This window comes from Oncorhynchus tshawytscha, unplaced genomic scaffold (assembly GCF_018296145.1).
Source record: "Oncorhynchus tshawytscha isolate Ot180627B unplaced genomic scaffold, Otsh_v2.0 Un_contig_3735_pilon_pilon, whole genome shotgun sequence".
NCBI classification, from domain to species: Eukaryota; Metazoa; Chordata; class Actinopteri; order Salmoniformes; family Salmonidae; genus Oncorhynchus; species Oncorhynchus tshawytscha.
In genome coordinates, this window is record NW_024609281.1 from 92,501 (window position 1) to 105,000 (window position 12,500).

Genomic DNA, 12,500 nt, shown 5'->3' on the forward strand with positions numbered 1-12,500 from the left:
CAGAACACTAGAAGCATCCAGAACACTATAACCATCCAGAACACTAGAACCATCCAGAACACTAGAACCATAGAAGAATCCAGAACACTAGAACCCTCCAGAACACTATAACCATAGAACCATCCAGAACACTATAACCATCCAGAAAATTAGAACCATAGCACCATCCAGAACTATCCAGAACACAAGAGGCATCCAGAACACTAGAACCATCCAGAACACTAGAACCATCCAGAACACTAGAACCATCCAGAACACTAGAACCATCCAGAACACTAGAACCATAGAACCATCCAGAACCATCCAGAACACTAGAACCATCCAGAACACTAGAACCATCCAGAACACTAGAACCATCCAGAACACTAGAACGATCCAGAACACTAGAACCATCCAGAACACTAGAACCATAGAACCATCCAGAACACTAGAACCATCCAGAACACTAGAACCATCCAGAACACAAGAACCATAGAACCATCCAGAACACTAGAACCATCCAGAAGAGGAGAAGAATCTTTAAACAAGCCCCAGCTTCAGCAGGCCATACACACTGGGTGATGTAGTGTGTGAGCTCAGCAAGCCTAAGTATATTTCTAGTATACTGTAGTTAGTCTTCTCTCCTTCACGCTGCGGACAGAGAGTAAGACAATGCATCCATTTCCGTTGTTGCTTCATTCTGCTCCACAGATAAAGAACAGAGGGATGATGTTGCTTCATTCTGCTCCACAGATAAAGAACAGAGGGATGATGTTGCTTCATTCTGCTCCACAGATAAAGAACAGAGGGATGATGTTGATTCATTCTGCTCCACAGATAAAGAACAGAGGGATGATGTTGATTCATTCTGCTCCACAGATAAAGAACAGAGGAATGATGTTGCTTCATTCTGCTCCACAGATAAAGAACAGAGGGATGATGTTGATTCATTCTGCTCCACAGATAAAGAACAGAGGGATGATGTTGCTTCATTCTGCTCCACAGATAAAGAACAGAGGGATGATGTTGCTTCATTCTGCTCCACAGATAAAGAACAGAGGGATGATGTTGCTTCATTCTGCTCCACAGATAATTCTGAAATGAAGAACAATCTGAATGTACAAGAGACTTTCAGCCACTGTTAGAGGGTGGTGTTAGGGGGTGGTGTTAGGAGGGTGGTGTTAGAGGGTGGTGTTAGAGGGTGGTGTTAGGGGGTGGTGTTAGGAGGGTGGTGTTAGAGGGTGGTTTTAGAGGGTGGTGTTAGAGGGTGGTGTTAGGGGGTGGTGTTAGAGGGTGGTGTTAGAGGGTGGTGTTAGAAAGGTGGTGTTAGAGGGTGGTGTTAGGGGGTGGTGTTAGAGGGTGGTGTTAGAGGGTGGTGTTAGAGGGTGGTGTTAGGGGTGGTGTTAGAGGGTGGTGTTAGGAGGGTGGTGTTAGAGGGTGGTGTTAGAGGGTGGTGTTAGAGGGTGGTGTTAGGGGGTGGTGTTAGAGGGTGGTGTTAGAGGGTGGTGTTAGAGGGTGGTGTTAGAGGGTGGTGTTAGAGGGTGGTGTTAGAGGGTGGTGTTAGGGTGGTGTTAGAGGGTGGTGTTAGAGGGTGGTGTTAGAGGGGGTGTTGGTGTTAGAGGGTGGTGTTAGGGGTGGTGTTAGAGGGTGGTGTTAGAGGGTGGTGTTAGAGGGTGGTGTTAGGGGTGGTGTTAGGAGGGTGGTGTTAGAGGGTGGTGTTAGGAGGGTGGTGTTAGAGGGGTAGGTGTTAGAGGGTGGTGGTGGTGTTAGAGGGTGGTGTTAGAGGGTGGTGTTAGGGGTGGTGTTAGGGGTGGTGTTAGAGGGTGGTGTTAGAGGGTGGTGTTAGAGGGTGGTGTTAGAGGGTGGTGTTAGAGGGTGGTGTTAGAGGGTGGTGTTAGAGGGTGGTGTTAGAGGGTGGTGTTAGGGGTGGTGTTAGAGGGTGGTGTTAGAGGGTGGTGTTAGAGGGTGGTGTTAGAGGGTGGTGTTAGAGGGTGGTGTTAGAGGGGGTGGTGTTAGAGGGTGGTGTTAGAGGGTGGTGTTAGGGGTGGTGTTAGAGGGTGGTGTTAGAGGGTGGTGTTAGAGGGTGGTGTTAGAGGGTGGTGTTAGAGGGGTGGTGTTAGAGGGGTGGTGTTAGAGGGTGGTGTTAGAGGGTGGTGTTAGAGGGGTGGTGTTAGGGGGTGGTGTTAGAGGGTGGTGTTAGAGGGTGGTGTTAGAGGGGTGGTGTTAGAGGGTGGTGTTAGAGGGTGGTGTTAGAGGGTGGTGTTAGAGGGTGGTGTTAGAGAGGTGGTGTTAGAGGGGTGGTGTTAGGGGTGGTGTTAGAGGGTGGTGTTAGAGGGTGGTGTTAGAGGGTGGTGTTAGAGGGGTGGTGTTAGAGGGGTGGTGTTAGAGGGTGGTGTTAGAGGGTGGTGTTAGAGGGGTGGTGTTAGAGGGGTGGTGTTAGAAGGGTGGTGTTAGGGGTGGTGTTAGAGGGTGGTGTTAGAGGGTGGTGTTAGAGGGTGGTGTTAGAGGGGTGGTGTTAGAGGGTGGTGTTAGAGGGTGGTGTTAGAGGGTGGTGTTAGAGGGTGGTGTTAGAGGGTGGTGTTAGAGGGGTGGTGTTAGAGGGTGGTGTTAGGGGGTGTTAGAGGGTGTGTTAGAGGGTGGTGTTAGAGGGTGGTGTTAGAGGGGTGGTGTTAGAGGGTGATGTTAGAGGGTGGTGTTAGAGGGTGGTGTTAGAGGGTGGTGTTAGAGGGGTGGTGTTAGAGGGTGGTGTTAGAGGGTGGTGTTAGAGGGGTGGTGTTAGAGGGTGGTGTTAGAGGGTGGTGTTAGAGGGTGGTGTTAGAGGGTGGTGTTAGAGGGGGTGTTAGAGGGGTGGTGTTAGAGGGGTGGTGTTAGAGGGTGTGTTAGAGGGTGGTGGTAGAGGGTGGTGTTAGAGGGGTGGTGTTAGAGGGTGGTGTTAGAGGGTGGTGTTAGAGGGTGGTGTTAGAGGGTGGTGTTAGAGGGGTGGTGTTAGAGGGGTGGTGTTAGAGGGTGGTGTTAGAGGGTGGTGTTAGAGTGGTGTTAGAAGGTGGTGTTAGAAGGGTGGTGTTAGAGGGGTGGTGTTAGAGGGTGGTGTTAGAGGGTGGTGTTAGAGGGTGGTGTTAGAGGGTGGTGTTAGAGGGTGGTGTTAGAGGGTGGTGTTAGAGGGTGGTGTTAGAGGGGTGTTAGAGGGTGGTGTTAGAGGGTGGTGTTAGAGGGTGGTGTTAGAGGGTGGTGTTAGAGGGGTGGTGTTAGAGGGGTGGTGTTAGAGGGTGGTGTTAGAGAGGGTGGTGTTAGAGGGTGGTGTTAGAGGGTGGTGTTAGAGGGTGGTGTTAGAGGGGTGGTGTTAGAGGGTGGTGTTAGGGTGGTGTTAGGGGTGGTGTTAGAGGGTGGTGTTAGAGGGTGGTGTTAGAGGGTGGTGTTAGAGGGTGGTGTTAGAGGGGGTGGTGTTAGAGGGTGGTGTTAGAGGGTGGTGTTAGGGGTGGTGTTAGAGGGTGGTGTTAGGGGGTGGTGTTAGAGGGTGGTGTTAGAGGGTGGTGTTAGAGGGTGGTGTTAGAGGGTGGTGTTAGAGGGGTGGTGTTAGGGGTGGTAGAGGGTGGTGTTAGAGGGTGGTGTTAGAGGGTGGTGTTAGAGGGTGGTGTTAGGGGTGGTGTTAGAGGGTGGTGTTAGAGGGTGGTGTTAGAGGGTGGTGTTAGAGGGTGGTGTTAGAGGGTGGTGTTAGAGGGGTGGTGTTAGAGGGTGGTGTTAGAGGGTGGTGTTAGAGGGTGGTGTTAGAGGGTGGTGTTAGGGGGTGGTGTTAGAGGGTGGTGTTAGAGGGTGGTGTTAGAGGGTGGTGTTAGAGGGTGGTGTTAGGGGTGGTGTTAGAGGGTGGTGTTAGAGGGTGGTGTTAGAGGGTGGTGTTAGAGGGTGGTGTTAGAGGGTGGTGTTAGGGGTGGTGTTAGAGGGGTGGTGTTAGAGGGTGGTGTTAGAGGGTGGTGTTAGAGGGTGGTGTTAGAGGGTGGTGTTAGAGGGTGGTGTTAGAGGGGTGGTGTTAGAGGGTGGTGTTAGAGGGTGGTGTTAGAGGGTGGTGTTAGAGGGTGGTGTTAGAGGGTGGTGTTAGAGGGTGGTGTTAGAGGGTGGGTGGTGTTAGAGGGTGGTGTTAGAGGGTGGTGTTAGAGGGTGGTGTTAGAGGGTGGTGTTAGAGGGTGGTGTTAGGGGGTGGTGTTAGGGGTGGTGTTAGAGGGTGGTGTTAGAGGGTGGTGTTAGAGGGTGGTGTTAGAGGGTGGTGTTAGTGGTGTTAGAGGGTGGTGTTAGAGGGTGGTGTTAGAGGGGTGGTGTTAGAGGGTGGTGTTAGAGGGTGGTGTTAGAGGGTGGTGTTAGAGGGTGATGTTAGAGGGTGGTGTTAGAGGGTGGTGTTAGAGGGGTGGTGTTAGAGGGTGGTGTTAGTGGTGTTAGAGGGGTGGTGTTAGAGGGTGGTGTTAGAGGGGTGGTGTTAGAGGGTGGTGTTAGAGGGTGGTGTTAGAGGGGTGGTGTTAGAGGGTGGTGTTAGAGGGTGGTGTTAGAGGGGTGGTGTTAGAGGGGTGGTGTTAGGGTGGTGTTAGAGGGTGGTGTTAGAGGGTGGTGTTAGAGGGTGGTGTTAGAGGGGTGGTGTTAGAGGGTGGTGTTAGAGGGTGGTGTTAGAGGGTGGTGTTAGAGGGGTGGTGTTAGAGGGTGGTGTTGGTGGTGTTAGAGGGTGGTGTTAGGGTGGTGGTTAGAGGGTGGTGTTAGAGGGTGGTGTTAGAGGGGGGTGGGTGGTGTTAGAGGGTGGTGTTAGGTTAGGGTGGTGTTAGAGGGTGGTGTTAGAGGGTGGTGTTAGAGGGTGGTGTTAGAGGGTGGTGTTAGAGGGTGGTGTTATGTTAGAGGGTGGTGTTAGAGGGTGGTGTTAGAGGGTGGTGTTAGAGGGTGGTGTTAGAGGGTGGTGTTAGAGGGTGGTGTTAGAGGGTGGTGTTAGAGGGTGGTGTTAGAGGGTGGTGTTAGAGGGTGGTGTTAGAGGGTGGTGTTAGAGGGGTGGTGTTAGAGGGTGGTGTTAGAGGGTGGTGTTAGAGGGTGGTGTTAGAGGGTGGTGTTAGAGGGTGATGTTAGAGGGGTGGTGTTAGAGGGGTGGTGTTAGAGGGTGATGTTAGAGGGGTGGTGTTAGAGGGGTGAGGGTGGGTGGTGGTGTTAGAGGGTGGTGTTAGAGGGTGGTGTTAGAGGGTGGTGTTAGAGGGGTGGTGTTAGAGGGTGGTGTTAGAGGGTGATGTTAGAGGGCTGGTGTTAGAGGGTGGTGTTAGAGGGGTGGTGTTAGAGGGGTGGTGTTAGAGGGGTGGTGTTAGAGGGTGGTGTTAGAGGGTGGTGTTAGAGAGTGGTGTTAGAGGGGTGGTGTTAGGGGTGGTGTTAGAGGGTGGTGTTAGAGGGTGATGTTATAGGGTGGTGTTAGAGGGTGTGTTAGAGGGGGTGATGTTAGAGGGTGGTGTTAGAGGGTGGTGTTAGAGGGGTGGTGTTAGAGGGTGGTGTTAGAGTGGTGGTGTTAGAGGGGTGGTGTTAGAGGGTGGTGTTAGAGGGTGATGTTAGAGGGTGGTGTTAGAAGGGTGGTGTTAGAGGGTGGTGTTAGAGGGTGATGTTAGAGGGTGATGTTAGAGGGTGGTGTTAGAGGGTGGTGTTAGAGGGTGGTGTTAGAGGGTGGTGTTAGAGGGTGGTGTTAGAGGGTGGTGTTAGAGGGTGGTGTTAGAGGGTGATGTTAGAGGGTGGTGTTAGAAGGGTGGTGTTAGAGGTGGTGTTAGAGGGTGATGTTAGAGGGTGATGTTAGAGGGTGGTGTTAGAAAGTGGTGTTAGAAGGGTGGTGTTAGAGAGTGGTGTTAGAAGGGTGGTGTTAGAAGGGTAGTGTTAGAGGGTGGTGTTAGAAAGTGGTGTTAGAGGGGTGGTGTTAGAGGGGTGGTGTTAGAGGAAAATGGAAGTTCCATTAAAAAGAAAGTGCTATATTATTATTAAAATCCTCCTCCTGTTCTCCCCCCATTTCAGACTTGATTCTCTCGCTCTCTGTCTTCACAAAGGAGTAAGGTGTGAGGAGTTGAACAGGAGAAGTTCTCTGTTCTCTCTCTTCACAAAGGAGTAAGGTGTGAGGAGTTGAACAGGAGAAGCTCCCCGTCTTCTCTACTTTGTATCCAGATCCTGTCTTATTGATGAATGGCTCTGAGACAGGCAAACAACAGCTCTCTACATAAACAGCACTGTGATTGGAGAGTGGATGATACTCCCCTACACTCTCAATCTAACAGTTCCTGTAGATAACGCGCAACACACACACACACACACACGGTCCTGGGTCGTCTGATAAAGCAGTAACCACAGCCGTATTTTACTGTGACACTGTTGCCTTTACATGTTTATCGTCAGTAGCAGCAGCTCGGCTCTCCTCTCTCCAGATGATGTATGAGTTCATGAGGTCTGTTCCTCCCCTCTAAAACAATCTCACCCAAACAACGAGAAACAATCTGCCCTTAACTATTTCCAGATATGTCTTCACCCCATCATTGGCTGTACACTTCCATGGCTATTATGTATGAATATTCACCGGGACAAAACGATTGCAAACACTTGAGACGTAAACTCTCCCAGTAGTTCATATCCCTACCCTGTTATACTTCAACTGTCATTTATTATGATTGAGTGTGTGCACGTGTGTGTGTGTGTGTGTGCACGTGTGTGTGTGTATGTGTGTATTAGTGGGAGGATGGGGGTTGCGTGCAACGTGCGTGCGAGTGTGTGTGTGTGATATATGAAGCCCAGTGTATGAGTTATGGGCTCGTATAGTGTGATATATACGCCCCTAAAACGCTGTTCTCCATAACTTCCCAAAGCAATGCACCCTGGGTCACACATCTCAACGTTATTAATGAAATGCAGGGGAAAACAATCATATTCATAAAAGATGTGTTTATCTTTCCCACTGAAAATGTATTTCCTGCCTAAATTAGCCGAGTTCCCCTTAACCTACATTTACCAGATAATTGATGTGATACTAATGGTCCAGCTAGGATGGACAGGACACCAGATAACACACTGCAGCAACTGCCTGTGACACATCTATCTACACTTCTAACAGGTTCTCCATCACTGTCTCTCGCTCTCTGTCTTTCTTTCTCATAACTATCAGTCACTCTCTCTCTCTATCTATCTCTCTCTCTCCCTCTCTCTCTCTGTTACTCACTCTCTCCTTCTATCTCCCTCTCTCTCTGTTACTCACTCTCTCTCCTCTTTCTCCCGGCTCATGCTCTCTCTGTTACTCACTCTCTCTCCTCTTTCTCCCCTCTATCTCTCTCTCTCTGCTATTCACTCTCTCTCCTCTTTCTCTCTCTCTCCCTCTATCTCTCTCTCTCTGTTACTCACTCTCTCTCCTCTTTCTCTCTCTCTCCCTCTGTTACTCACTCTCTCTCCTCTTTCTCCCTCTATCTCTCTCTCTCTCTGTTACTCACTCTCTCTCCTCTTTCTCTCTCTCTCCCTCTATCTCTCTCTCTCTGTTACTCACTCTCTCTCCTCTTTCTCCCGGCTCATGCTCTCTCTGAGTTGTTGCAGTCGATCCTCCATGTCTTTACTCTCCTGGGCCAGCGTCACTGTCTCCATGCGCAGCTCTCGCAGGTTCCTATGGCAACACACAATCAATCAACAACAATCAATTAACCTTATCAATCACGTATCAGACTAGAGAAGCATATACCAGTTCATCAATTACATTGATTACCTATTAGACCAGAGTAGAGCGTCACCTATCGATTCATCCGTCTAAATCAATTAACTATTAGCAAATGAGAAACACCAAGGAATAGGATCTATTTACGCTACATTATGGAAAAAACAGAAAGCAACTATCAGCATAAATAGACAAACGCCCATCTCCTAATGATCCAACGTCAAGAGAAAAGAATAGGGAACAATGGACAAAAGAGAGAAGACAAGAAAAATTTAAAAGGTTTGACATTTTTATCACATATGGAAGCACGACAATACCATTTACTTTTTTAAAATTGAAAACAAGAGCATTTTGGTAGATCCTTTACCTACAAGAACAAGCATTGGTTTGTCCCTATCAACTCAGAGTTGAGCCGGTGTTGCTTTGGGGAAGAGAGCAACAGATGAACAACTCTTCACCTACCTGGCATTGAGCTTGACTGACTTGGGCTTGTTGGAAATCACCACAAAGTCATTTAGATTCATGGCTCCACACTCTCTTGATCTTAGTTATTCCCTGTGCACCTTTTGTGTGCCTTTTTACACACGGCTCCCTGCTGTAAAAAATTTAAAAAATAAAAAAAATAAAGATTAATCATATAAAACCTGCTATTTATTTCACTGATCAGCCAGGTCAGGCTAAATCACACAGAAAATACTGCTGCAATAAAATGAACTGAATATCCGAGGCAAAATATGATACAATTGCATAGTCAGGCAGTTAAAACCTAACCAAAATGACAGAATATTGTAATGGCTATTAAAAACAGCAACAGGTAGTTTTGAGGTATCAACACCTTCTGTGATTACACATGTTTGTTTAGGCTAGCTAACTAGCTATCTACTGTACCAGACGTTAACGTTTTTGGCTAGCTAGACTGGCTAGTTTAATTAACTACATAACGCAAGTTAGCTTTCATGTCACCTCCAGACCATTATAATTTCTCATGTTCTTTTTTAAACGTTATGTTAAATAATTACCTCCGATTTATCTTCTTGCGTCCCCTTTTAGCTATTTTAAACCAAGTTGGTTTCGAACAAACAGCAGCAAAACGGTTTCTTATCCTTTCTCAAGACAGAAACATTTGTGTATGGTTTTTGTGTATGGTTGTTTCTATGGAAACGTAACTCTCGCGATAGTCCACGGGAAAGGAGCAAGGATTTCCTTAACCGGCACCTCGGGACTTACATTTTAAATGAAATTGATTTTTTTCGCTCACACTCTCCTCAAATTCTAATTTACAAGACTCCTGTAAATAATGTGTTCAATGAATTAACTCTGACATCATATTCAAAGATAGGCAGAACCATATTGCTACTGCAATCAAGGACAGCTGGAATTATTTAATTAAAATCATTATAGGGTTCATATTAACTTATGTAGAGATTACATTGTGATTAAAACCTTAATTAAATTAATCAGTGTGTCTAAATTCGCCATCAAATGAGCATAGAAATGTTATCTTATTTTTCTTTGTTTTTATATATTCAGAAAGCAGTACTTGCCTATTTGAGCATGACACCGAGACACACACTGTTTTCACATCTGATTCTTTTAGATGCGTTAAATAAGCGCTTATAATCGGGTCTTGCTTTTAACACGCCGCATTATCTGGTATATCAGTCGCAGAATGTGTGTGTGTGTGTGTGTGTGTGTGTGTGTGTGTGTGTGTGTGTGTGTGTGTGTGTGTGTGTGTGTGTGTGTGTGTGTGTGTGTGTGTGTGTGTGTGTGTGTGTGTGTGTGTGTGCACGTGCGTGTATCCTTGTATCCTGCAGCTGAGAAGAACTAGGCCCGTGTCTCCAATAACAACATAGCCAGATCTCATTTGTATTCTGGGAAAACAGAATCTTTCAGATCTGCTATTCCAAAGGCAGTCTTCCAGATCAGGCCATACCTCCACCCTCTCTCTCTCTCTCTCCCTCCATCACCCCACTGCTCCATACCTAAAATGACTGGCAATTACCCCAAAAGTGCCCCCCCCCACCCCCTGGTTGCACCTGTTGTCAGGAGCAGGTAGGTGCGTGTGGAAAAGTGTGGACCATGACAACCAGCCGCTCAGGGTCATACAGGGGTCATTGTGGGGTGTCGCCCTGTCTTTCCTACTTGCTGCTTAGTCTCCCTCAGCCCCGACCCTCTCTATAAAACACCACAATCCTCTTCCCCTGCTTGCTCTCTTGCTCTCCTACGCTCTCGCCATCCCTCTCTCTCTCATCCCTCTCTCTCTATCTCTCTGGCTCTCTCTCTCCATCTCTCTCTCTCTCTCATCTCTCTCTCTCTCGCTCTCTCTTTCTAACCCTCTCTCATCTGCCCCAGCCAACACAGAGACAGTCAAGCATGTCCAAGCATACTGATTAGGACCAGAGAGGAGAAAGAGAGAGAGTGATAGAGAGACAGGTAGGAAGAGGGTACATGGAGGTAGAGAGTAAGAGGAAAAATGGGAACGAGAGAGAGAGAGACAGAGAGAGAGAGAGAGACAGAGACAGAGACAGAGAGAGAGACAGAGAGAGAGAGAGGCAGAGAGAGAGAGAGAGAGAGGCAGAGAGAGGAGAGAGAGACAGAGACAGAGAGAGAGAGAGGCAGAGAGAGAGAGAGAGAGAGGCAGAGACAGAGACAGAGAGAGAGACAGAGACAGAGAGAGACAGAGACAGAGACAGAGACAGAGACAGAGAGAGAGAGAGAGAGAGAGAGAGAGAGAGAGAGAGAGAGACAGAGAGACAGAGAGAGAGAGAGAGAGAGAGAGAGAGACAGAGAGAGAGAGAGAGAGAGAGAGACAGAGAGAGAGAGAGAGAGAGAGAGAGAGAGAGCGAGACAGAGACAGAGAGAGAGACAGAGAGAGAGACAGAGAGAGAGAGAGAGAGACAGAGAGAGAGAGAGAGAGAGAGAGAGAGAGAGAGAGAGAGAGAGAGAGAGACAGAGAGAGAGAGACAGAGAGAACAGAGAGAGAGAGAGAGAGAGAGAGAGAGAAGACAGAGAGAGAGAGAGACAGAGAGAGAGTGAGAGACAGAGAGAGAGACAGAGAGAGGGAGACAGAGAGAGAAACAGAGAGAGTGAGAGACAGAGAGAGAAACAGAGAGACAGAGAGAGAGAGAGAGACAGAGAGAGCGAGACAGAGAGAGACAGAGAGACAGAGTGAGAGACAGAGAGAGAGACAGAGAGAGACAGAGAGAGAGACAGAGAGAGAGAGAGAGACAGAGAGAGAGACAGAGAGAGAAACAGAGAGAGAAACAGAGAGAGAGAGAGAGAGAGAGACAGAGAGAGAAACAGAGAGACAGAGAGAGAAACAGAGAGAGAGACAGAGAGAGAAACAGAGAGAGAGAAACAGAGAGAGAGAGGCAGGTATAACCAGTGTGGAGTACCAGTTAACAGTCGCATGTGAAAGGAGCAGCAGCATTTTGTCCTGAAATGTCAGGGCTATTTCATTCATTAGGAGGCAATCATTGTGGCTGTATTGAATGTCATCTGTTAGGTTAAATTTCCTTGCCATGATCTAACGATGGACATATATTGACTGTCTGGGATTGGCTAGAGAGAGACCTTTGAGTAATGCCACAGAGACCAGTCGAGGGGTGCTAAGCCGAGGAAAAGCAGCCAGACAGGAGATTACTTATTGTTCTACTGCTGCAGGACTTTGCTCTTATAGAGGAGGGAGGAACACCATCGTCATCATCTTCATCATCAAAACATCCCCATCAGTATAATCAGTATAACTACCACTGTGCACGCAGACAGTGTGTGTGTGTGTGTGTGTGTGTGTGTGTGTGTGTGTGTGTGTGTGTGTGTGTGTGTGTGTGTGTGTGTGTGTGTGTGTGTGTGTGTGTCTATCAGTGGAGGCTGCTGAGGGGAGGACGGCTCATAATAATAGCTGGAATGGAATAAATAGAACAGTGTTTTTTGATTCCATTCATGCCAGTCCAGCCATTATTATGAGCCGTCCTGCCGTCAACAGCCTGATGTCTAATGTCTAAATCATGGAGATGGTGTCCTTCAACTCCATGGCTCTGGTCACGTAAGCAGCCAAACCAAAGGTCTAAAAAGGTAATTGGCGCTGAAAGGTCATTGGAAGGTCATAAAGTCAAAAGGTCAGGTGACCTGTGACCTGTCACTGTGTGGCTCATCTGAAGAAACAGGAACCGCCTGGTGTTCCCAAGGCAGACAGAACATGGAGCTCAGAGGGGAGTGTGACCTTTTCACTGTCACTGAGGATGGTCTACGACAGCTGGATTCACCGGACCAGAGGGAGAGGGGGGAGACAGGGAGAGGGGGAGAGGGAGGGGGGAGACAGGGAGAGGGGGGAGGGGGAGACAGGGAGAGGGGGAGAGGGGGAGACAGGGAGAGGGGGGAGACAGGGAGAGGGGGAGGCAGGGAGAGGGGGAGACAAGGGGGGAGAGGGGGGGGAGACAAGGAGAGGGGGAGACAGGGAGAGGGAGAGACAGGGGAGAGGGGGAGAGGGGGAGACAGGGATAGGGGGAGACAGGGAGAGGGGGAGACAGGGAGAGGGGGAGACAGGGAGAGGGGGAGACAGGGGGAGAGGGAGGGGGAGACAGGGAGAGGGGGAGGGGAGAGACAGGGAGAGGGGGAGACAGGGGAGGGGGGAGACAGGGAGAGGGAGGGGGAGACAGGGAGAGGTGGGAGACAGGGAGAGGGGGAGACAGGGAGAGGGGGAGACAGGGGAGAGGGGGGGGGAGACAGGGAGAGGGGGGAGACAGGGGGAGAGGGGGGAGACAGGGGGGAGAGGGAGAGGGGGAGACAGGGAGAGGGGGAGACAGGAGAGAGGGGGAGACAGGGAGAGGGGGAGACAGGGAGA

At 49.1% G+C, this 12,500-nt stretch overlaps 1 protein-coding gene across 1 annotated transcript in view; it reads right to left on the reverse strand.

The window, feature by feature from the left end:
• The window catches only part of LOC112241270 (zinc finger B-box domain-containing protein 1-like), a gene marked incomplete at its 3' end in the record, with an annotated part of 18,332 nt that extends 9,523 nt beyond the window's left edge, over positions 1–8,809 (reverse strand). The window contains exons 1-3 of the mRNA XM_042314755.1: positions 8,677–8,809; positions 8,120–8,252; positions 7,496–7,609 (exon numbers count right to left, since the gene is read on the reverse strand). Coding sequence (XP_042170689.1) covers positions 7,496–7,609; positions 8,120–8,181 — 176 coding nt within the window. The remainder of the gene's footprint in view (positions 1–7,495; positions 7,610–8,119; positions 8,253–8,676) is intronic.
• Positions 8,810–12,500: the final 3,691 nt, after the last annotated feature.